We start from the raw sequence: 25,570 nt of genomic DNA on the forward strand, positions 1-25,570 counted from the left end.
AACTGCTGCCTAGCCACTCGGTCCCTAATCTGTAACAGTGAATGGGATTCTTCCATCCTAAATGCAGGACTCTGCACTTGTCCTTGAAGGATAGGAGATCCCTGTTCAAATCCTTTCCCCCTCCTCCTGCTGTGGGGGAAATTGAACCTCACTCTCCCACATCCCAAGTGAGTGCTCTAACCACTGAGCAAGAAGAAGTTATAAGGCAGGCACCTCCACTTCCAGCCATTTTGTGTGGTATGCAACCCATGTTTAACTCATTATCACAAGAAATTACATAGGGGTTTAAACCACCGGACTGCAGAAGAAATTCCTAGTTGCTTGTGAGTTGCTAGCAGAGTTAGGCACATCCCTGCAACCTGGATGAAGGAACCAGTCTTGGGATTTAAGGGACATACAGCTATTAACAGCACCTCCCATTGGCTAGTTTAGGCAGCTCCCCACCTACCGTGGTAGCTTCTGTGGTTCACATACCGCTCTTCCCCCCATGCATTGTTTCCGGAGCCTAGATACCTAACTCAGGCCTTATCACAATGCTAGTCCTGTGATTTTTTTCTAGGCACCTATCAGGTGTTGTGACAATGAGCATCACAAAGCCTACGTCCTTTTGGGAATCTAACCTTAAGTGGTTAAACGCACTTCAAGACCTATAAATAAAACAGTGAAGTATTTATTCTCTCATCATATATGAAGAGGTCTGTGCTACTAGTGACTGCTCTGATGTCCTTCCACCTTTATAAAAAAAAAAAAAAAAAACCCCAACACATTTTTAGCACTCAAATAGTGACAGCTGAAAACAGAACATCACCTTTACTTACCACATCAACTACTAATTTAGGTTTCTACATTCCACTTTAAATAAGGGCCGGAGTCCTCTTTTAGGCTAGTTGATGAACTAGAAGTCTGTTTGCAAATCCCCAAATCAGGGATTGGGGGATTACAAAGTTTGGTGCAGGGGGACTCTGGTATCTGGTACTAAGATTAGGGTATTTTAGGGAAGGAATCATCTCCTTCCAAGTAGTGAGGGCAAGCATCATGAGTTTAAAAAAAAAAAAAAAGTGTTTGGCACAGTCCATCACCTGTGTAACTAGTTTACATACTAGCATCTTCAAGGATGTGAACATATCAGGTTAGATGAACCTGTGCTCTACTATTGCAGAACCACCAGACATCAGTACACTGCCCTAAAGAAAAGGCATTTATGGAGACATTCACATTGTGTGGATACACCTAATCCCATATCTAACATTTTTTAAATTTTCTTTTTTATTTTGTAACAAGTCATGCGAAATCATGCAACAGCAATAAAGAAACCCAATATTCCCAACAGCATGTTCCTTGTACTTTTATTGGGATTATGACAACTCTGTGACAGAAGAATTGGCTATCATTTGGTAGCTATCATTCTCCAAGATGGTTAAGGATAGCCAGAATGCTGGAAGTTACTTGGGAGGTAGGGGGATAAAATGGAGAAAACCAGTGCAGCAAAAATAGACATAAATCAGATAGTGGCGTCAGAAGTAGCATATAAGATTTCAGCACTGGGTTTCACAAATGAGTCTGGCAAAAAAACTGATCAGCATACAAATTCCACACTGTATATTAGTTTTACTCCTCATTTGTACAGATGCCCCTCCAGCTCCAAAGATATCCAGAAAGAGGTTTTAATGCAGAAATATAAAAAAGTATTTTATTTACATTTTCCACAGTACATGATTATAATTATGTTCTCTTCTATACAGCAGTGATCCCTTATAATAAGTAGCCATACGGGTTTCTGGCAAAATACCTCATTAACAAGGAAACCAAACACATTCTCTTCAGAGAAGTAATCTGGACATTTTAAATGGACAATTTTAATACAATATTATTTTCAATTAAATTTCACAATTTATTCAGGGCAAGTGGCATCTCACCATGCGCTGTGCAACATTTCAAGGAGCTATTCTGATCAGAGGGACAATAGTTGACAGTACAGAGATGCTGAAAACCAGCAGACATGGAGAAGAACGGTACATAGTACCATTGCCTTTTCAAAATGTGCAAGATCTTAGAAGACAACTCCCCCTAGTGCTGGATAATCCTCCTGAAGAATTTACTTGGAATTGGTCCCAATGCTGCTTTATTCTGCCTTCTGTCTGACAGTTACCGATTCAGTCAAAACAGAGACATACAGTTTGAGCCAAGCATATGTGATGCCTACAGCACAGTATACGGAAGTAAGCAACAAAGGGATAAAAGGGAACTTCAGTTTCCAAGGGGTCAAAGGAAACACAATTTCACAAAAGATTTCCAGAGGCACTAGTTCAATGAGGTAGATAGTTTCCAGCCAGTTAAGCAGAGGCCCCTCTTTTCTGTGGGGGGGAAAAGAAAAAAAAAAAGATATTAAACATGTGATTTCAATTCAGTTTTCTCTCTTTTTCAGTGAGCATTAGGCATGTTGCCCTTGTCAAGTCTTTGTCTTGCCTATCTGCTATGCACCAAGTCACAACATGTTTTTAAACAGCACAATAAGCCAGGCAGTGAGAACTTCAAATATAGCCACTTACTAAAATACAGTGCTTGATAGCATGTAATTAGCATAACATAAAAACTAATTTCTTTATAATCCTGGATTATAAAACTCAAATACAAATTTCCGTGTTTTAGCATCTTTGAATCTAGACCATAAATCACATCAGTAATTATTTCATTTCACTTTGCCCCACACCAATCCTGCCAACATAAACGAGCCATGAGACCTTCCACAGCTTTTGATGCACATTCACTGCATGCCAGTTCTTCCACATTCAGGTAGTGGACATGTCAGGTCATTATTTCTGGCTGTATATTTCTAGATATTGTTAGATCACCATAACTGAAAGAAAGCTTTAAGATGGTTCATAATTCCTACACAAAGACAGATATTTCCACTGTAAATATTCCTTAAAATATATTTCTTACTACAGGTAAGCCTTTATTTGGGGAGGGGGTCTCATAGGACACCATCCTTCTTGAACAAATCAAGGTTTCAGATGATCAGGAGCATCAGCCCTACAAAGCTCAAATTAAGCTCTATCAGAGGCCCTAAATTGTATAGGCACAGAACTTCAGCCCTGAAGAGTTGAAGAGCTTTGCAAAAGTGGATATTCAGTCAGTACTGTTCTGGAGGGCATACAAACCATCAGTTAACTGCAACTCAGAAAGAATCAAGGTGCTGCTGTGCTCTGTTGAAAAAGTTCACCTCTGGCAACAAGCCCAGTTTTGTATCTCCATACCCCTACAAATGCTGCTTCATCCCATCTGCTAAGGGGATTTCATTAGAACTAAGCATTGTCATTGAGATTATAACAGTTTGCCTCATCTGAAGAGGGTCCCTTGCTACCTAAGACACTACTTCCCCCATAAATCGCAGCTTTCCTCTTGGGCCAGAGACTGAATGAAACCTCTCCTCTGCAAAGCATTTGCAAAACAAAAACCAAACAAACAAAACAAAAACCAAACAAAAAACCCCCACCCAAACAAAAAACAAAAACAAAAAAACCAAACAAGAACTGAAGAAAGCCTGGCAGAGCATTCAAAGGGTAGAAACCAAAGAGCAGGATGGAGAACTGATTGCCTTTTCCACACAGATTCTTCTGTTTTCTACAGCCCATGTACATCCCTAGACAGTATAGAGATATGCACGTTAGAATTGCTAAGAGATATGTTAGTGGCCTGGGAGATACTCTACAGTGGGGTCTTCAAGAAGTTAATGTTGATCTCTCTCGGCTGGTATTTGTCAAAACATTCGGCACTTTGACAAATTATACTGTATTGTTAATAAAGTACCACATGTATTATGCATCTTTTAACATAAATAGACAAGTATATGAAAATGTATGCAAATTCAGTGGTGATGAAAGCTGCCATATGACAGCTTTGGAGACTGAAATCCTCTAGCTATTTAACACGTACACCTTAGAAGGGGCATTACAATTTTGTACCCTGACAATGCATTGACCCCGATGTGGACAGACTGTTTCCAGGGCCAAGTGGATAGTTCTGTCTCTGTGCCCATTCAAACTTTGGCTTCTCTTGCAACAGGAGTGTCAAATGTTTTTGATGTGGACACCTGCCTACTGCGAACTGAACAGACACCTCACATTTTGGCCATTACTGACTTGGATTTGAACTAGGGGTATATCAGTTCCAACCTCCTAAACCATCCAGCCCCACCACTACTGTCCCCTCCAGTAATACAAAGAGTGTTTCAATAGCCTAAACATAAAATATTTGCTTAGTTGTTACCTGAACAGAGCCCTCAGTGAAGAGAAGCTATAAACTGTGAACAGCAGCATGAGCAGTATTTTAGTTGCGATTTCTGAAATAAAGAACATTTTTGAAAATTCAACTAACTTGCAATGTTTTTGCTTATTATTTTATAAATTACAGTATCCTTAAATTACAGATACAATAATTTAAACTACTTAGTACTAAAGTTTGAATTATTTATTAAAGGTAATAAGAATCATTCTCTCCAAAGGGGAGTAGCAGAAGTCCCATTTCTTGGAACATTTAAAATTAGACTAGTGGATGTACTATTTGTTAAGGAACAAACCTGCATAGGCAGCATGATGATCAGTGACACAATAGGTCCTTCCCCTTTGTAACATCTACTATACAAATTTCTTCATATTGAATCATTAGTTTCAGTGATTAGTGCAATGTATACTAGAACTATATAAATTAGTGGATTGATACTTAGATTCTGTCTTGTTTGACTAAGAAAAAACAAGTCTACTGGAAAACAAAACTATACACCCTCCCCCCCACCATAAAACCAATCGTACCCAATTATCTGATTAACTAGGAAAAAAGTATGTAAAAGGCAATGTAATATCAGATGGAAGTAAGAGTGCAAAGGAAATTTCTCACTTCTCAACACAGCAACCTCTCCATTTTAAAGAGCAGCATCACCAGATATGAAAGGGAGTCCAAATCCATCTTTATTCAAATACTGTAGTAGTCTGATCACTGAAATTTTTGCCCATTGAACTAATTCCCCACTTCTCTTGAGGCTTGGGGATTTTAGATTTGAGGAAAGATCACACTTGTTCAGGGTAGATAAAAATCCATGATTTTTAAAAAAGATAGATCAGATTTGATTTAAATTGGATTTTTTAATTTAAATTAAATACAGGTTTAATCTTGAAAAAATAAACCTATTTAAAATTAAATTTGAAACACAACTTGTGTTAATACCTAAACTTATTATTTTTACAATTATTTAAATTAAATTAAATACAAAAATATTAAGTAGTATATGTTTGCTGTCATGGCTTAAAGAAATCAAAAAACTGAACTGGTGGAAGACACTAGCTAAACACCTGGACCAGAGTTTAATGAAGTGCTAAACCAGCTTTTGACAGCAGTAGCCTCTTCTACAGTTGCAGAGAGGCTATTTTCATTTTACTTTCTTCAACTGTTTCAGTCCAATGACTAGTTCATTCATAGTTAAGAAACCAATCAGGAGTTGAAAAAAGCAGGAAAGCTTGTTTCCCTCTTCCAATCTATTAATAAAAACTGGGGTGACAGGATGAGATCTATTAGTTTGAAAATTGTTTCTGGTCACCATGTCCTTCAAAAACAGATAACATCTCCTTTGCTTAATGAATCAGTAAGTTTTAAATGTAAAACATGTTTTGATAAACTTTTTGATAATTGTTTTCTCATGTATCCAGTACATTTAAGATGCTGGTTTTGAGCATTTTTAACTGAATTTCCATCCAAACAGAGCTTGATGCAAATCACAAGTAAAAAATTAATCTAGTAAATAAATGCATCATTCACCATTTTCTAACATAATAAAAAATGGAAAAAATAAGAATCTGAATAAATGTAAGCTGAGCTATAGAATTGCTTAAATAAATGTGTATAGATATAGTGTATCCTCCTGGTTAGCAAAAAGCACCAAATGTATTGTAAAGGCTGTATTGAGTTGCAAATCAACATGTTTTAATGGTTATCAACAAATGAGAATAAACCTTTCTTTAGGAAAATAATTAAAAAGTACAAACATTATTTAAATTAACGATTCCTACTTGCTGATTTAAGTTGGCATTTTAAATCATCCATCCTGCACTTGTGTGCACAGCCCAAACCCTAAACTTCGCTCTTTAGTGTGTTTCTGTTACTGCCCAAAACCCAGTATCTCCTCCTTCACAGGGCACCTTTCTGAAAGTGGCTTTTGGACACACAATATAATGCCCAACACTGTGTACTTAGACGGTTTCTAGCAGCAGAGCTATCACTGAAAAAAATGGAAATACAAATAAATCAAAGTGGCGGGGAGTGGGAGGAGAGAGAGAGAGAGAGGAGATGCATGGGACATTACCTGGTGGCGTAAACAGCAATGGGAAGAGTGAAAAATGCCCTGTAGTTGTCAGAATCAGATAAATGCCAGCACGTTTTGGACTCTCCACAGACAACAAGCTAAAATACAAGAACTTTGATTTACCTTTTGCCTCTTAAAAACCAAGCCTAATTTTACCAGAGTACACAAGTCATACCTGACAGACTGAAGCCAGCACAACAGCTGCACAAGCAGTTTAAGCAGCTACTGCTGCACTAGCGGTGGAGGAAGTAAAATGGTACCCAGCAGGGGCCACTCCTTACACTTGGCAACCCCTAGACCCAAAACTGTGTAAGGGAGACATGCTCCCCCACAGAACCCAACTGAAGCTGCTGAGTAGCTGCATAAAGTAGTTCAAGGAGGGACATTCAGGCACTGATGTCAGACTTCACTCAGCGTTCTTTCCCGTGCCGAGTGAATGTTCATGCCAATCCCCTCCTGCCCTCTCCTTTGTTTTTCCAGTTATGTAATCCCCACCTAACACAACCTCAGTAAATGGATTTAAATGAGGACTGTTAAGCGATTAAAAAAAATTAATAGTGATTAATCGTGTAATTAAAAAAATGAATTGTGATTAATCACACTGAAAAAATAATAGAATACCATTTATTTAAATATTTTTGGATGTTTTCTACATTTTCACATATATTGATTTCAATTACACCACAGAATACAAAGTGTACAGTACTCACTTTATATATATTTTTGATTACAAGTACTTGCACTGTAAAAAAACCAAAAGAAATAAGTATTTTTCAATTCACCTAATACATGTACTGTAGTGCAATCTCTTTCTACATTTGTAAGTGCAGCTTTCATGATAATTATGTACAAAAACCACTGCATTGAAAAATAAAACAATGTAAAATTTTAGAGCCTGCAAGTCCACTCAGTCCTACTTCTTGTTCAGCCAATCCTCAAAAAAAAAAAAAAACAAGTTTGTTTACATTTGCAGGAAATAATGCTGCCCGCTTCTTGTTTACAATGTCACCTGAAAGTAAGAACAGGCGTCTTCATGGCACTGTTGTAGCCAGTGTCGCAAGATATTTACATGCCAGATGTGCTAAAGATTCATGTGTCCCTTCATGCTTCAACCACCATTCCAGAGGACATGCGTCCATGCTGATGACGGGTTCTGCTCGATAACAATCCAAAGCAGTGCGGACCGACGCATGTTCGTTTTCATTATCTGAGTCAGATCTCACCAGCAGAAGGTTGATTTTCTTTTTTAGTGGTTCGAGTTCTGTAGTTTCAGAGTGTTTCTCTTTTAAGACTTCTGAAAGCATGCTCCACACCTCATCCCTCTCAGATTTTGGAAGGCACTTCAGATTCTGAAACCTTGGGTCAAGTGCTGTAGCTATCTTTAGAAATCTCACATTGGTACCTTCTTTGCATTTTGTCAAATCTGCAGTGAAAGTGTTCTTAAAATGAACATGTGCTGGGTCATCATCCGAGACTGCTATAACATGAAATATATGGCAGAATGCGCATAAAACAGAGCCGGAGACATACAAGTCTCCCCAAAGGAGTTCAGTCACAAATTTAATTAACACTTTTTTTTAACGAGCGTCATCAGCATGCAAGCACATCCTCTGGAATGGTGGCTGAAGCATGAAGGGGCATACGAATGTTTAGCATATCTGGCACGTAAATACCTTGCAATGCCGCTACAAAAGTGCCATGCAAATGCCTGTTCTCACTTTCTGGTGACATTGTAAATAAGAAGAGAGCAGCATTATCTCCAGTAAATGTAAACAAACTTGTTTGTCTTAGCGACTGGCTGAACAAGAAGTAGGACTGAGTGGACTTGTAGGCTCCAAAGTTTTACATTGTTTTGTTTCTGAGTGCAGTTATGTAACAAAAAAAAAAAAATCTACATTTGTAAGTTGCACTTTCATGACAAAGATTGCACTACAGTACTTGTGTGAGGTGAATTGAAATATATTTTTAATAATTTTTACAGTGCAAATGTTTATAATCAAAAATAATATACACTGATTTCAGTTACAACACAGAATACAATATATATGAAAATGTAGAAAAACATCCAAAATATTTAATACATTTCAAATGGTCTTCTACTGTTTAACTGTGCGATTAAAAGTGCAATTTATCGCGATTATTTTTTTTAATCATGATTAAATTTTTTGATTTAATCGCGTGAGTTAACTGCGATTAATCGACAGCCATAATTTAAACAGAACCAAAAAACTGAGGAACTAACCTGAAGTTTGCAGCCATCACGTTGTTCACTCTGCTTGTATGTTCTATCCTTCTCCCCTACCCTTTATCTTGTCTATTTAGTTGTAAGCTCTTTGGGGCTCAGATTGTCTCTGTCTGTACAGTGCCTAGCACAATGGGGCCCTGATCCCAACTGGCCTCAAGGCAATGTCCTAATAAACAAACTAATGGTAAATAGCAAACTGCGGTTTCATCTGTCAAGTGACAGTGAGGCTCAGAGGCCAAAAGATAGGCCTTCACAAATATAGCATACTACAAAGTGAATCTCAAATCTTAGCTATTTAAAGAGAAGATCTGCTTAATCAACTACTAATGCTTATGGATAGGGATCCCTGTATTTCATAGCTACAGAATCCACTCAGGCCATAGAATTGTGCTGCAGAATCTAAACTTGTATTAAAAAATGAATTTTCAAGTCCTGTTTGTGAAGCAACCCTTGAAGTAAGTGTAATCCAATGCCGTGATGCATGTCTGCATTTGCAGGCAGCCTGAAACAATAGCTCAGAAGTGAGAGCTATCCCAGTCATCTTAATGCATTAATTCTAAAATCGGAAGGTGACAGGCCAAATGTTAATTTCGTTCCTGGTCATGCTTACTCAGCAATCCTAAATCACTGACCATGCCTTCTTGGATACCAGAAGTCCCAAATATCCCTGTATCCAGCTACCAAGACTTCCCCATAACCGTTTCTATGATGCAGGTATGTGTGAATATAAAAACCTGTAGCACACAATGAATGTTATGTTGTGGCTGTAGTACTGATTTTCAGATTAAATCCAATTAAAAACTCCATTTTAAATTTAACGGAAACTGCCACAGGATTTCCAGCTGAATGCACAAGAGTGTCACTGAATTTAGGCTCAGTTTGCCAGCTAGCATTGCTTTTGGCAACCTAGTTAATGTTTTGTATTACCCTACACAAAGTTTACTAAGTATCTGAAGCTAAACAAGTTAATTTATTGTCACACTATGTACAATACACATGCCCAAATGTTCAAACGGAAAGAAAGATAGGAAAGAATGTAGTAGTTCTATCTGGGAGTCATGACTCCTGGATTCTACTCCTGCTCCACTCTTGACTTGTTAAGCAATTTGTTGAAAGCCACACAGTTTCTTTGTGCTTCTATGCCCATTTGTAAAGTTAGTATAATACTTATCTCAAAGGGCTATTGTGAGGATAAGCTACCATTAGTAAAGCATGATGAAGTCTTTGGATAAAAGGTTTTCCATGAATGCAAGGTATCTTTTAAAAGGAGATGAATTGCTAGGAGCACCTGAAGAGAAATGCTACTTTTTAGAGCAGATTTGTGTTATTTTGCACCATTGAACAGTTAATACGTTCCACTTCAGAGGGGGCTATATTTAAGGGGTGGATGAAATGATTCTTATATGTAAAGTGAATTAGGGTGCTTCAGTTTGAGAGGTTTTACATATGATATGAACTCTCTGAATTATCATACTGAAAACCAAGTGACAATCCTCCTTTGAAAAGCTCCTCAATCATAGCCTGCAACCAAATGAATCTGAGGAACTACCACTTAACAAGTCACTTACCTCAAAGGAAGAATAGCGAGGAGTATTGCTTTTTCATGCACATGCCAGCCAAACATGAATGAGCTCAGTGCACAAAGTATCAGGCACTGAAGAAAGCCTCTGGGCCCTTGGGGTTTAAACCAAAGACAGAAAACAGAGGGCTAGAAACAACAGGCAAAAATAAGACTTCAGTGTAAAAATTCACAATCCTGTATATAAGCTATTGCCCATATGAAGCTTTATGATGTTATTATTGAAATACACAAATGAGCATCCAGCTCCTGCTTTTACCACAGCACTGCTTTGCAGCATCCCAGGAAGGTATATATTTCTGGTGTGGATATGTAGTGCTGACGGAAGGTGTCAAATAGCACAGAGATTGAAGTCTTCCATCTATATAACAGTAACAACATGGGCAGCAAAAATGCAGACTTCACTCACACTGCCAAATGAATGGTGTTTTCCTGATTGTGCGGAACTGCCTCTGGGAATTTAACTGGAACCACCAACATACTTCACATAAGTGAACATCTAATGGCTGTTTAGTATCCTCTAGCCACCAATATCCTGATTGACGATCTAGGATGAAAGGATTCTACATCCAAATACCAGTCACCTGAGCCTTCTGCTCCTCACTCCATTAAAAAAGGTGGGGAGTTGAAAAGTGAGGGATCAACTCCATTATTCCTGGCTCCAGATAATGCTATTAGGAGCTCAGCAAGTTTTCCAAACAGCTCTGCCAATGCATCTCAGTCCAGTCTTGATACATCCCTTGAATTTTGCTCAAATCATTAGCTACAGAATTACTTCCAGCTCAGTAAGCAAAGTGGTTTTGACCAGAGTCCCTGTTATAGGTCTGTCTGTCTCTGAAATACTCTATAGTTGACATAGACCATGGCGTCTAGGAATACTCAGAGAATGCTTTGTTATGCAAAATTACTACTGCCTCAACATCCACCCTGACTGCTCTTTTCCAATACAAAGATACCTAGTTCAAGAGCAAAAATATATGTAAGTATCAGGTACATTTATGTTATTCAATCAAGGGAAAAGGGGACATGGAAATTAAAAACGTATCAAAGATTATAATTTTTTTGAAGTTACCAATATGGAGATGAAGGTACAAATGAGTGTGGCTAGTGGAGTCACAGAAGGAAGGACAGTGTGCTGGAATTCTTGAACCAATCCACCTGTCATTGAGGCTTTAGGAATCTTTTCAGGATCAAGGAATTTATATTTTATACCTACAAGTGAACATAATGTTTGTCAAATAGCATAGGTACATTTTCAGCTATACATACACACTTAATTTTTATGAAAAGTGTATAATATATGTATATAATATTAATATATAAATCAATATAAACGGCAACAGTTATGTGAACACAAAGATATGGCAGAGATTTCACACAAGTTTCAATAATCAAGCTATTCTTCTACAGCAATTGGGAACCTACTGCTATCCAATGCATAGAGCTGAAAAGCAAATGATTAAATGAATCTTAAAAACAAGCAACAAAATTTCATTCATTACATGAATTCAGAAAGGGAATTTGAGTCCCACAGGGGGCATTATATGCAAGTAAGCACTGAAAATACAAAACTAGTTTACTGTACCAACAACTGCTAATGTTTTGTCCACTGCATTGTACAAAGCCCAAAAATTAGGGGCCCAATAAGCATGGCAGAGGCCTCTCTTGAAAGGGAAAAGACGTGAAATGACTTGAGGTAGTTGGCCCTGTAGGGAACAAAAAGAACATACGAGGACCCATGTTTAGAGATTCTTCACAATTTTTTTAAATTGTTCAACTTTGTTTCTAAGGACTTGTGTACACTACCGTTTAAGACAATGTAACTTACGTCGCTCAGGGGTGTAAAAAAGCCACCTCGAGTGACGCAAGTTACATTGACCTAAGTGCTATCCACCAGCACAAGGTTGGCGGGAGACGCTCTCCCGTAGACATAGCTTCCATCTCTCATTAAGGTGGAGTAATTATGCTGATGGGAGAGTGCTCTCCCGTCGGCATAGCGTGTCTTCACCAGATGTGCTGAGCTATGCCGATGCAGCACAGTAGCTGTAGACTAGTCCTAAAAGAAAGGTTAGAGGGCTAGGGAATAAGGAGTCATTACCAGTACTGCAAAGGGTCCCAATGAAAGAGCAGAAACAAGGCAGACAATCAATCCCAGCAAAGTTATGCGAAGAAAGCTGAAGCTGCTCCACTTGAGGGATCCATCTACAGAAAATTAATATTCGTATTAACAGAGATATTTGGGGAGGTATGGGAAGAGGAATAGGAAGCAAACAAATTGACTTTAGTAGTAAAGAAACTAGTACGAGTATCACCCTTTAAGTGAATATTTACAGTCAGTAAGTAGTATATTGTCCAACAACTAGGTTTACAAATCTCAAAGTTATACCCATTTCTCAACTGCTAGTGAGCTCTACTTTAATTTGCTAGTTTATTATTTGTATTATAACAACACCTAGGAGTCTCAGTCTTGGACCAGGACCCCACTGTACTAGGCGCTATACAAACACAGAACAAAAAGACAGCCCCAAAGAACTTACAAGCTAAATATAAGAGAAACAGATGGATACAGACAAAGGAGTAAAAGGAAACAATGACACAATTCTGTCAGTGTGACAGTCAGTGGTCTGAGCACACCAGCGGCTCAACCACTGTCAAGTCTTCTCTAGGCTTCAGAGCAAAAGTAGAGTTTTAAGGAAGGTTTTGAAGGTGGATAATGAGGTAGCTTTGCAGATGTTTAAAGGGAGCTTCCCACAGCCATGGGAGAAAGCACAAAGGTGCTTGTTTGACCTTTAATAAGTGGGTGATGCAAGATGGCATGATTGGCCGACTGGAGGTGGGAGTCTGCTTTTCAATAATCAATGAGGGAAGATAGATAGGGTGGGGATATATTGTAAAGGCCCTTGAAAGAGAAGACTAGTAGCTTATGTTTGATATGAAGGGATGAAAGAGGGATAGTGAAGGGATGAAAAGAGAGGGGTGACATGCTCAAAACGACAGACTAGGAAAATTATCTTTGCACCAGCATTCTGAATGGCTATCAGCAAGGCAAGACTGCATTTGTCAAGACCAGAGAAAAGGATATTCAGCAACATGATGAGAGATGGTCTCTTGAATTGAGACAGTCTGATCTAGCAAGTCTAACTATTTTGACATTAGTCTAACAGTCATTTTGAAAATGTAGCGATAATGCTGGTTTTGCTTTTCCAATAACAAATGTTATCCAGTTTTATAACAGATTGTGAAATATATAGATTTGCTATATTTATAGAAAATCTTAGGCAGCTATGGTTTAGAATGAGAATGCCATTACTTTCAGCTTAGAATGCTTACATTTTTTACACACCACTTATGAAATACTGTGCTCTAACAGCTGCCACTTTATGAGCTTGCATCTTCAACAGAATAGAAGGAACAAAGATAGCCCTTAGCAATATTTAGTGTATGCATGAGGAAAAGGACACTTATTGCCATGATAAATTCAAATGGACCATTATTTCAAAGTAGGTCTTATCAGGAAAAATTAAATTCAGTCTACCTACATCTATTCTTTCTGATACCTAACTTGAACTTTATGGTCATTGACTTTATTCTGGTAATACAACATAAATGTCATTTTGCCAGTGAAATGTGAATATCTATGACCATTAGTTTGAGACCGGTGACCCCTTTGGAAGTCTTACACATAGTCTGCAGACCCCCAGGGATCCATGGACCACCGGTTAAAACCCACTGTTCTATGGTAACGACAACCTTTTGCGGACCCCTTAGACACAGTCTGTGGATCCCCCGGGGTCCATGGACCACAAGTTGAGAACCACTGATCTAGCCATCCTACATCTCTCCAGAATAGCTTTCTATAGCACTCAAATTGTTCCTAGTCTTGGCTTGACTTGAGTCTTTAGAACTACGGAAATGACTTGTGAGAAAGAGAAGCTTCTACCAGAGCAACTTCAAAACCAGTCTCCAATAAAATACTTTAAGTCAAAGCTTCTATTTCATTTTCATCCACTGAATAAATGTGGACTTATCGCTACCCCATCACCATACTGCTTCATGCCAAGGTAATATGTCAGACTTATAAAAGAGAATTTCAAGGACAGTAATGACAGGTTAGCACTGAATGTAAATGTCATGTCTTTCTACACCTCCTGGGCCCCCTTCTCACAAATCATTAATACAAAACACATTGAGGAAGGATCAGTAACTTACCTGCCTTATTTTCAGTGAAGCAATAGGATCGTAGCAAATATACACAATAGGCTGGGGCTACATAGATGTAGATGTGTTTGAAATGCAGGAGAACAGCAAAAAGAAGAGCACCCTCCAAATGCCTTTTCTAAATGGAAAAAAAAGTTGTAGAGATGGAAACCCCATGAGAGCTGCATTTAAACTCACCCTACCTTAACACTAGCAGTTTCAAAGACAGCCTTCTTCCATTGCCTAAAGCATCAAAACATTTCATGTATGAATGCAGGGATGGGTATTTTTTCCATTTGCCTAGAATAAACAACTAGGCCAGCGCAGGGTAGATTCAGGTCACAAGATTATTCTCTTGACCTTAAAGGGTGTTTGGAGCCCAGGGGATCCCTCATATCTCCCCAGCCTCAGAGATAAACCCCCTTCCTCAGGGTAAATCTTTCCTGCCAAAGGACTGATAGCTCCCTCATGTAATAACTAGGAAGAAGTTGTGTATTTAAACAGCAATACATGGAGCTCATTCCCTCACAGGGGGGCAGATATGCTCTCTCCACAGCACAGCTAATATTTTATGGCCAAGTGAACTAAAAACCAGAACAACAAATACTAAGAGATCCAATTCTAGTGGGCAGCAGTTCAGAACTGCTCCCACTTATTAGAATAGGAGCAGGCCCATGATTAAGGTTAAAAGTCTTGTCACAGGACAACAAAAACATTGCAACTTGATTTTATGGTTACCTGAAATAATCGAGCAACAGAAAGAAGCATCAATCCAAATAAAAAGCCATTGTACTGAAAGTGAATATCTGAACTTGTGTCAAGGAAGAAGTTTTTTACCGTTAGTTTGCTTGGACAGAATCAGAAGTCCACAATCAGCAAACAGATCAAATGGAACTATAATCAAGGAAACATTCCTAAATTATTACTCCAAGTTGGCTATAAAATTACCTTTTTGTTATCCGTTCTAATTAGAAAATATAAAAGGTGCAGAGCTTAACCTCACTGAGAAATTCTTGGTTACATGCAGGTAATATAGCAAAGTGTTAGGTGTATTTTCGAACTCAACACTATAAACAAGGTTATTATGCTAAATGGATTCAATTATACTCCGCTATCCTCTTCCACCACCATTTTCACTTGATGAAAAATCCCCCCTTTTCGCTGAAGTTTTAAATGCTAGTCTCTTACCAAAAGTGACTTAAATGTTTGAAGCAGACATATTCAGGTGTTTGAATGCCTATGGAGAGGGCTGTGGTGAAAACTATCACAAATGGTTATTTTCTGCTGTAAAAATAATTGCTGCCATGCTCCTTCTATATTTCCTCACTACATATAACTGAAAGAATGGTAATGGCATGCTGGAAACTTGGCATGGAAATGGACCTCACTGATGAGTACATATTCATGGAAAAGGGTGGAAAATATCACTTTAATCTAAAGTCATGGATGTTCAAAAATTGCAGCTAAAAATATAATGACAGAGTTCATACTTCTTGAGATGCACTGCCACTAACAAGTGCTCCTAGCTAGATCAGTGCACATTTTGCCAAGACTGACTGATGCTTGCTAGATCTGTTAGTTAGCATTATCATTTTCTACTTCCTCCTTTCTTTTAAATGAAATGTTGAAAATTAAAGGCAAAGAAAGTTAATTCAAGTTCTAGGTTGCACACTAACAAATCAAAGTCAGAAAGAGTCTGCTAGGCTGACTGCCCCAGAGTCGTGGACCCTCTGAACCCTGGAGAAGTTTAACCGTCTCTGTGAAACACTTCAGGTTTGCCAAATCAGTAAATAGCTCTAGTTGTAATCCAACTCTTTGGAGCTATATAATCATGATCAGAGAACTTTTACAAATAAACTTTGAATATATTGTTACAATGAAACTTTACTCAGCTGAAACCCAAACAGTAACACAAATATTGCAATCAAGAGTGATATTAGTTCTGACTAAGATATTAGATACTGCCAGTGGTTTTTGTATATATTGTATTTGATTTGTTTAAAATTTTGCTAGATTTTGACAACTAACTGAAAGGATACGATCCACAATTAATAAGCCAAAGTTCCATAAGAGCAGAACAGCAAGAACAAACATCGGTTTTTCCAGAAGTTCTTTTCCAGGTCGTTTCCCATTTACATATCTGCAGCATCTGAATGAAGGAAATCAAACAGTAATACAGAATTATTTATTTTAGCACCAATTTATATTATTAACACGGAAGATGATCTCTTCAGGGAAGTTCTGCCATATGCCAGTTACTAAAAGTGATAGCAAATTCTTGATAATTCATTCAAATTATCAAAGAAAAAATTAATTTACAATGACTTATACTGTATAACTGGAAATATGTTTTTCCTAAAATAGGAACAGTTTATTTTTTTTAAACACAAAACTCTGAAGGTCTGACTAATTCCCCAAGAAGAAAGTATCAAACAGAATTTAGAAAATTATAAGGGCTTTAAGGTTAAGAACAATAATTTTGGATTTTTTCCTTGTCTACGTTACAACCATAACCTTTTATTCTTAAATCAAGGAATTTTTAAAATCTAATTTGTTTTTTGCATTCTCTCACCTTGGAGAAGGAAAATATAATAGTCAGCATAACTTTTATTTACTTTACAGTCAGTAAGTTTCATTACCGGGTTCTCATGCATTACCACACTACAGTGTTTGGAATGCAACATGCAAGGTAGTATTTATTAAAAAGTTATTTCCATTGGACTTTAAAAAATACAGAATCTATGACCATACTCATACTGAGTGGAGTGTTGTTGTAAGACTTTGCTATTTCTAAATCACCCTGGTGGGCAACAGGTTTTTCTTCAAAATACATGCTCTCTCTCCCCGCCCCCAACGTGAGAGATTACACACACTCTTTGCCCTACCCCAAATCCATGGTACATTTAAATATGGTATGAACTTTTATTAAGACTGCTTAACTAATTGCCAATAAAAAGTTAAATTTGGAAGACAAGACCGATTCTTTCATGTTTAGAATCGTAACAGGGTGAAAAAAGACTTAGGTCATCCAGTCTGAGCTTTGAATTCCTTCAGAATTCTTAAACTACCAGGTACATTACATATGAGAGAAGGTAACTAATGTCTAAAATAAATTTAATTGTGCCCACAACATTAGACTCCCCAGATAAAAGAGGAAATAAGGTCTTCTATGTTAGCTACACACTCTCACTTTTTCCTTTAATAGGTTTAGCCAACTGTGTTCTTTCCACACATTTGCAAGTCTATATGTAGACACCTTTGTGATTACCACCTGCCCATTTCTGAAAACTCAATACTTTAAACAGACACCCCACTGTCCCCAGAGAACAGAACACTGAGACTTACTCATGGGCTGCATACACAAAGAGAATATCTGTAAAGATGACAGAAAGTCTTTGGAAGAAGACTGTTGCCTGACTGGAGTAGTTCAAATTTTGGATAACCAGCATTTCCTGGTCAAAGTATTTGGCAACGTGTGAAAGTGCAAATTCAAACCAAGCAAAGAACGGAGGATAATCCAAGGTCCACTCAGAAGTTGCCTAAAAACAAAATAAGATTTACCAATTCAGAACTGAAGATCAAGACAGCTGCTCATAGAGATTTATATATAGAAAAGTTTGTCAAATGGGATTAATTGGTATGTTCACTTCAGTAGCCAGTATCGAACAAAGGCTAATACCTTTGATTTCAGTCCTACTTCACAATGGAATTGAGCAATTGTACAATGCTGAAAATGACTTCAGCAGCTCTGCTATGAGATGGTAGTGTTTATGGAGGAACTGGAAGTCTTTTGGTGTTGGCAATGGGTAGGTATGGCAGAATTCGCATTTTATTTTTTTTACAACTGACTGATAATATCATTGTTTATTTTTAAGCATTTTTTCAATTTTAATCAGTTTAAATAATGATAAATTATTGGGGCAGGGTGGACAGACAATCTAGTGACAGTAGGCATTGAGATTCAAAAAGTTAAAGCTTTATAACTGTTAAAACACAAGTTATCAACATCACATGTCAAAATATACAAAGTAAATATCCTTAAAACAAACTAATATGTTCTCAAGCAGCATTTTTCTTATTTTGCTTACCTGTAAATTTTGATTATTATCGATACTACAGTGAAGGCAGTATAAGAACCTATAACAGAACAAAACAGCTGTCTCTTCACAAGCGTGCCAATTATTTTTGTGATGTGGACTGATGTCCACTGTTAACTGCTTCATTCGGGTTCTTTCATACCGTTCCTGTCTCTGTTACTCTTGCTTTGTATCACTTAAATCTATGCACTTTAGTAATAACCTTATTCTTAGTTTGACTACAAGCCATCTCAGGGTATATGTCAAAATGACGTGTGTGTCCTCAGCTAAGCTAACAGACTGGCATGGCAGTGAGCTGACACAGTTTAAGCTTTAGTAAAGCTCTCCCGAAATTTCTGAGACCAAGTAACACTGTCTTACAGTTCTGGGTGCCCTCAGGAGAAGATCATACTAACACAATGGGGTCCTGATCCATTATTGGTATCCCTGGGCATTACTGCAAAACAACCACCAACTACTGACCATCAGTATCCATGATGTATATTTTCTGTGAAGAAAGGACTTCATTCGGGATGTCAGACTGGTGTCTCTAATAAGCACAAAATTCACACAATTAAAAAGCAAATGAACAGAACAAGAACTTACTTCATAGTACCACTGGGAGACTGGTAAATTGTGAGTGATGGCAAGCCAGTTTCTATGTACTTCAAAATCTGTGGAATGACTGCAAAGAATATGGACATTAATAAGGTATGTACAGACTTAAAGATTAAAAAATCTTTTTCAAAGTATTCAACCATTTACAGGTACACAGAAAAGAATCAGAAAGAAACTATTTGTGTTGCTAGTCCAGCTGCATCAAAATCATAGTAGTAATTAGGCAATTCTAAAAAAGCAGCCTGAGTAGTAACTATAAGAGAGCTTGAGTCATCTTGGTTTCTACAAATTGCTAACAAGCAGGAATATTAGGATCCAGTTATAGCTTTCAGTTTTGCTTGGCGTCAGGAGCTGAAGTTCCTATTTTGAAGTAATGCAATTTTAAAGTAATAGAATCATAGAAATATAGTGCTGGAAGTCAAGTCCAGCTTCCTGTGCTGTGGCAGGACCAAGTAAATTTAGATCATCCCTGACAGGTGTTTGTCCAACCTGTTTTTTTTTTTAAACTTTGAATGATAAGGATTCCACAACCTCCCTTGGAAGCCTATTCCAGATCTTGTAGTTAGAAAGTTTTTCTGAATATTTCACCTAAATTTCTCTTGTAGAAATCTTGCAGATTCAGACCATTACTTCTTGGCCTACCTTCAACTGACATGAAGAACAATTGATCATTGTCTTCTTTACCACAACCCTTCAAATATGTTAAGACTTATCAGGTCCTTCTTCATCTTCTTTTCGTAAGACTAAATAAGCTCAGTTTTTTTAAAACTTTTCCTCATATGTCAGGTTTTCTAATACTTTCATCATTTTTGTTACTCTCCTCTGGACTCTCTCCAATTTGTCCAATCTTTCCTAAAGTGTGGCACCCAGAATTGGATACCTTACTCCAGTGGTTCTCAAACTGGGGATAGGGACCCCTCAGGGGGTCATGAGGTTATTACATGGGGGGTCACGAGCTGCCAGCATCCACCTCAAACCCCATTTTGCCTCCAGCATTCATATGGTTTAAAAGTGTTTTTAATTTTTAAGGGGGGCGGGGGTCACACTCAGAGGCTTGCTATGTGAAAGGGGTCACCAGCACAAAAGTTCGAGAACCACTGCCTTACTCCAAATGAGGCCTCACCAGTGCCGAGTAGAGCAGAACAATTACCTCCCATATCTTGTATATGACACTTGTGTTAATATACCCCAGAATATTAGCCTTTTTCGCAACTTCCATCACATTGTTGACTCATTCAGTTTGTGAGCCACCATAACCCCCAGATCTTTTTCAGCAGTACTACCACCTAGGCAGCTATTCTCCATTTATTAGTTGTGCATTTCATTTTTCCTTCCTAAGTGAAGTACTTTGCACTTGTCTGCATTGAATTTCATCTTGTTGAATTCAGACCAATTCTCCAATTTGTCAAGCTTGTTTTGAATTTTAATCCTTTCCTCCAAAGTGCTTGCAACCCCTCCCAGCTTGTCGTCATCTGAAAATTTTATAAGCACACTCTCCATTCCACTTTCCAAGTAATTAATGAAAATATTAAAAAGGACTGACCCCAGTAGGACCCCACTAGATACACCCTCCCAGTTTCACAGCAAACCATTGACACTCTTGGAGTTCAGCTTTCACCCTGTTGTGCTCCCACCTGATAGTAATTTCATCTAGACCACATTTCCCTAGTTTGCTTATGAGAAGGTCATGTGGCACTGTGTCAAAATCCTTACTAATATTAATACACCTCTACCCCGATATAACGCTGTCCTCAGGAGCCAAAAAATCTTACCACGTTATAGGTGAAACCGCGTTATATCGAACTTGCTTTGATTCATAGATTCTAGGACTGGAAGGGACCTCAAGAGGTCATCGAGTCCAGTCCCCTGCACGCATGGCAGGACCAAATACTGTCTAGACCACCCCTGAAAGACATTTATCTAACCTACTCTTAAATATCTCCAGAGATGGAGATTCCACAACTTCCCTAGGCAATTTATTCCAGTGTTTAACCACCCTGACAGTTAGGAACTTTTTCCTAATGTCCAACCTAGACCTCCCTTGCTGCAGTTTAAGCCCATTGCTTCTTGTTCTATCCTTAAAGGCTAAGGTGAACAAGTTTTCTCCCTCCTCCTTATGACACCCTTTTAGATACCTGAAAACTGCTATCATGTCCCCTCTCAGCCTTCTCTTTTCCAAACTAAACAAACCCAATTCTTTCAGCCTTCCTTCATAGGTCATGTTCTCAAGACCTTTAATCATTCTTGTTACTCTTCTCTGGACCCTCTCCAATTTCTCTGCATCTTTCTTGAAATGTGGTGCCCAGAACTGGACACAATACTCCAGCTGAGGCCTGAGTAGAGCGGAAGAATGACTTCTCGTGTCTTGCTCACAACACACCTGTTAATACATCCCAGAATCATGTTTGCTTTTTTTGCAACAGCATCACACTGTTGACTCATATTTAGCTTGTGGTCCACTATAACCCCTAGATCCCTTTCTGCTGTACTCCTTCCTAGACAGTCTCTTCCCATTCTGTATGTGTGAGACTGATTTTTCCTTCCTAAGTGGAGCACTTTGCATTTGTCTTTGTTAAACTTCATCCTGTTTAACTCAGACCATTTCTCCAATTTGTCCAGATCATTTTGAATTATGACCCTGTCCTTCAAAGCACTTGCAATCCCTCCCAGTTTGGTATCATCCGCAAACTTAATAAGTATACTTTCTATGCCAATATCTAAGTCGTTAATGAAGATATTGAACAGAGCCGGTCCCAAAAGAGACCCCTGCGGAACCCCACTTGTTATGCCTTTCCAGCAGGATTGGGAACCATTAATAACAACTCTCTGAGTACGGTTATCCAGCCAGTTATGCACCCACCTTATAGTAGCCCCATCTAAATTGTATTTGCCTAGTTTATCGATCAGAATATCATGCGAGACCGTATCAAATGCCTTACTAAAGTCTAGGTATACCACAGCCACAGCTTCTCCCTTATCCACAAGACTCGTTATCCTATCAAAGAAAGCTATCAGATTGGTTTGACACGATTTGTTCTTTACAAATCCATGCTGGCTATTCTATCACCTTACCACCTTCCAAGTGTTTGCAGATGATTTCCTTAATTACTTGCTCCATTATCTTTCCTGGCACAGAAGTTAAACTAACTGGTCTGTAGTTTCCTGGGTTGTTTTTATTCCCCTTTTTATAGATGGGCACTATATTTGCCCTTTTCCAGTCTTCTGGAATCTCTCCCGTCTCCCATGATTTTCCAAAGATAATAGCGAGAGGCTCAGATACCTCCTCTATTAGCTCCTTGAGTATTCTAGGATGCATTTCATCAGCCCCTGGTGACTTGCAGGCATCTAACTTTTCTAAGTGATTTTTAACTTGTTCTTTTTTTATTTTATCTGCTAAACCTACCCCCTTCCCATTAGCATTCACTAGGTTAGGCATTCTTTCAGACTTCTCGGTGAAGACCGAAACAAAGAAGTCATTAAGCATCTCTGCCATTTCCAAGTTTCCTGTTACTGTTTCTCCCTCTTCACTGAGCAGTGGGCCTACCCTGTCTTTGGTCTTCCACTTGCTTCTAATGTATCGTAATTGATCCGCTGGAGTGCACAGCCCCGTCCCCCCCCCGAGCACTGCTTTACCGTGTTATATCCGAATTCGTGTTATATCGGGTCGCGTTATATCGGGGTAGAGGTGTATATATCATATCTACTAATTCTCCCTACCCACTAGACCAGTAACCCTATCAAAGAAAGAAATTAGGGTGGTTTGGAATGATTTGTTCTAGACAAATGCATGCTGGCCATTCCTTTATAACCTTGTTATCCTCCAGGTCATGTAATAGCTGTTAGAAATATAGACATAAAACAATGGAGAACATACAACATACATCGCTAAAGAAAGATCTACTTTGCATAGGACTAATTTAGTTTATAATGTTTTACCATTAGCATTACTACTTATTACAAACCTTACTCTAGTATCAGGGGGTAGCCCTGTTAGTCTGTATCTACAAAAACCTTACTCTAGTTGCTCGGCAACAGAAACTATTACAAACAAACAAATTGTACTACAAGATGACTTGAAAGTGTAAAGAATTTTTTAAAATTAAGTATTGGCATCAGATTTAAACATTTTGATAACACCATTCCCACCTTAATGAACGCATTGCAAAGACGCACTGCAGAGAGTATTCATATTGTACAGGGAGCCTGACAACTGAAAACAGTCCCAATTTACAGAAAAGCTGACTCCTGTTACTCAGAAATGTAAAAGCTATTAGATACAATATTGGAAGATTCATGTCAAATGCTGTTCTGATCTGACACAGCTGTCTGCCAAATTATTAAAGTTGCATTATAAATATGTAATGCTTTTGGTTACCTCAAGGGTAGATTGTCTTAAAGTTCTAGTGCTGTTACAAAAAGGTCAGTTTTTTTAGTCCTTTGCTCGCGTTACAAAATTAACGAGAAATGTATTTAAAAAAACAAACCCTTCTGCTTTATAATTGCAGAATCAAACTTTACATAAAAGCTTTCTCTTATGTTCATGTGATATGAAACAGATCGAAGCATCAGACAGTATTAATAATGAGCTACTCCAACTAATACTTATGAACATACTAAGGAAATGAATATGCTCATACTTAGCAAATGAAAGTGTTCATACTTAAGTTTTAAGTTTGAGTTAAAAGCACCTGTGCGCCATTCATTTATAAACTTTTGAAAATCCCACTCTGTAAATGTCTGAAACAACTATGTAGTTTAAGAGTAGAAGCATCTTTTGTTTACTATTAAACTTCTCACAAAAAGTAAGAGACTTCACACTGTATCTTTAAAACAAATTTTAAGAGAGTTTTTAAAAAAACCCATAAATGGCCATAGAGGTTTTACTCAAGGCTGTCTATTTTGCTCTTCTTTGAGGAAAGAAGAATTCATACTTTGATCCTCTAGCACAGATTTGAAGTGAGGTTTTAAGAGGTCAAAACAACAATCAGGCTGCTTAGGAACATTCTTAATACTCTCTACAGAAGGTGCCAGGTAACACTGCTCTCAACTCTCCGTCATCATTACAAACCCAAATTTATTCCCAATCAGGACAAATAAAGAAGATGGATTCTCACTTATCATAATTTGTCTCAGAAGTGATAAATTATGAAACTGAGGTGCAATATTAGAAAAATAAATACTCCCACAATGCCACATCATATAAGTGTGCAGTCCTATTAAATAGCCTCCTTCCATCTTGGGGCTTGGTAACTTAAAGTCATCAGGATCTGTGCTAAAAGCCTAGAAATTTTGAAACTCATATGCAGAAGTTAGTATCACTTTAATGGGTGACAGATAAGGCCACTAGTGTCAAGCACAAAGTAAACCAAACGTGGGCGTTGGAAAAGATTTTTGACGCTCAGGCGACCTGATGCCCAGCTCCTCCAGCAGCACGAAAAGAGAGCGGGGAGGCAATTTGCAGCCCAAACCAGCAAAAGCTAGTACAGGATGTAACTATTTATGGGTTGCTTCGGGGGTGTAGCCTCACTGTAGGGTGACCAGACAGCAAATGTGAAAAATCGGGACGGGGGTGGGAGGTAATAGGAGCCTATATAAGAAAAAGACCCTAAAATCGGGACATCTGGTCACCCTACCTCACTGCCAGGCCAGGAAGTTGCCAGCTCACTTCATAAACCCCGGGGCCCCGTTCTCTGGGTGCGTGTAAGGTAGTTGCACTGATACAGGATCCCTGGCAGGAGCCCCATAGCAGCCCCCACACCCTAGGACAGCGGCATGGGGAGGCTCGGCCTCACTGCAAGGCAGCGCCGGGAGGCAGCGGGGGGGGTTCTCCCGCAAGGCAGCCCGCGCCAGGAGCCCCTTGCCCACCTGACGCGAAGGTGCCGCAGCGGGGAGGGGCGGCGGCGCCCGGGTCACCACAGGATGTTACGGCCACGCGACACTGCCCGGGTGGTAACCAAGGCAACCAAGGACCGGCCGCCTGGCCCCGCCCAGGGGCTGCAGGTCGGGGTGGGCGGTGGAAGCACTGGCCGCGGCGCACGGGATGGCCCGGGGCTGCTCGCGCGGCTCCCCCGGGGACTGGGCGGGACACGGACACACACAGAGACGTGGGGAGGGGGAGGCTGGCCCGGCCCCGCGGCCCTTACTAGGTCGGGATGAGGAGACATTTGAGAAGGGAAACCCCGAGCGCCAGAGCCAGGAACCAGCAACCGCCGCTTCCGCCCGCCGCCGCCGCCATGACACGCCGCTCACTGACAGCTCCGGTATCCCCACTGCGCACGCGCAGAAAATATCCGCGCGAGCCCGTCCCCCTAGAATCGATTGTTTGAAAAACATAATCTTGCGACCACATTGCGCATGCACCAACCCCCCCCCCCCCCCCGCCGCTGGCGTGTTCCCAGGACACGTGCGGACTGCGCACTCCGCATGCGTTACCTCCCTCCGTCTCGCGCTGAACGCTCCCTGGGGACAGGTCTACTGCGCAGGCGCTAATGTGGTGTCTG

The 25,570-nt window shown here is 39.2% G+C and overlaps 1 protein-coding gene across 1 annotated transcript; it reads right to left on the minus strand.

The window, feature by feature from the left end:
• Positions 1-1,668: 1,668 nt before the first annotated feature.
• ALG8 (ALG8 alpha-1,3-glucosyltransferase) lies at positions 1,669-25,317 on the minus strand. The gene is made up of 13 exons (XM_026651645.2): positions 25,214-25,317; positions 19,059-19,137; positions 17,722-17,915; positions 16,416-16,525; positions 15,115-15,182; positions 14,389-14,515; positions 12,278-12,381; positions 11,765-11,885; positions 11,252-11,391; positions 10,169-10,308; positions 6,356-6,453; positions 4,270-4,342; positions 1,669-2,354 (listed from the first exon to the last, which is right to left on the minus strand). Exons 1-13 carry the CDS (start codon positions 25,303-25,305, stop codon positions 2,123-2,125), a joined length of 1,578 nt encoding a protein of 525 aa, XP_026507430.1. The 5' UTR covers positions 25,306-25,317; the 3' UTR covers positions 1,669-2,122.
• Between the last annotated feature and the right edge of the window lie 253 nt (positions 25,318-25,570).

The sequence above is a fragment of the Terrapene carolina genome, unplaced genomic scaffold (assembly GCF_002925995.2).
Source record: "Terrapene carolina triunguis isolate 2854851 unplaced genomic scaffold, T_m_triunguis-2.0 Scaffold97, whole genome shotgun sequence".
Classification (NCBI taxonomy): Eukaryota; Metazoa; Chordata; order Testudines; family Emydidae; genus Terrapene; species Terrapene triunguis.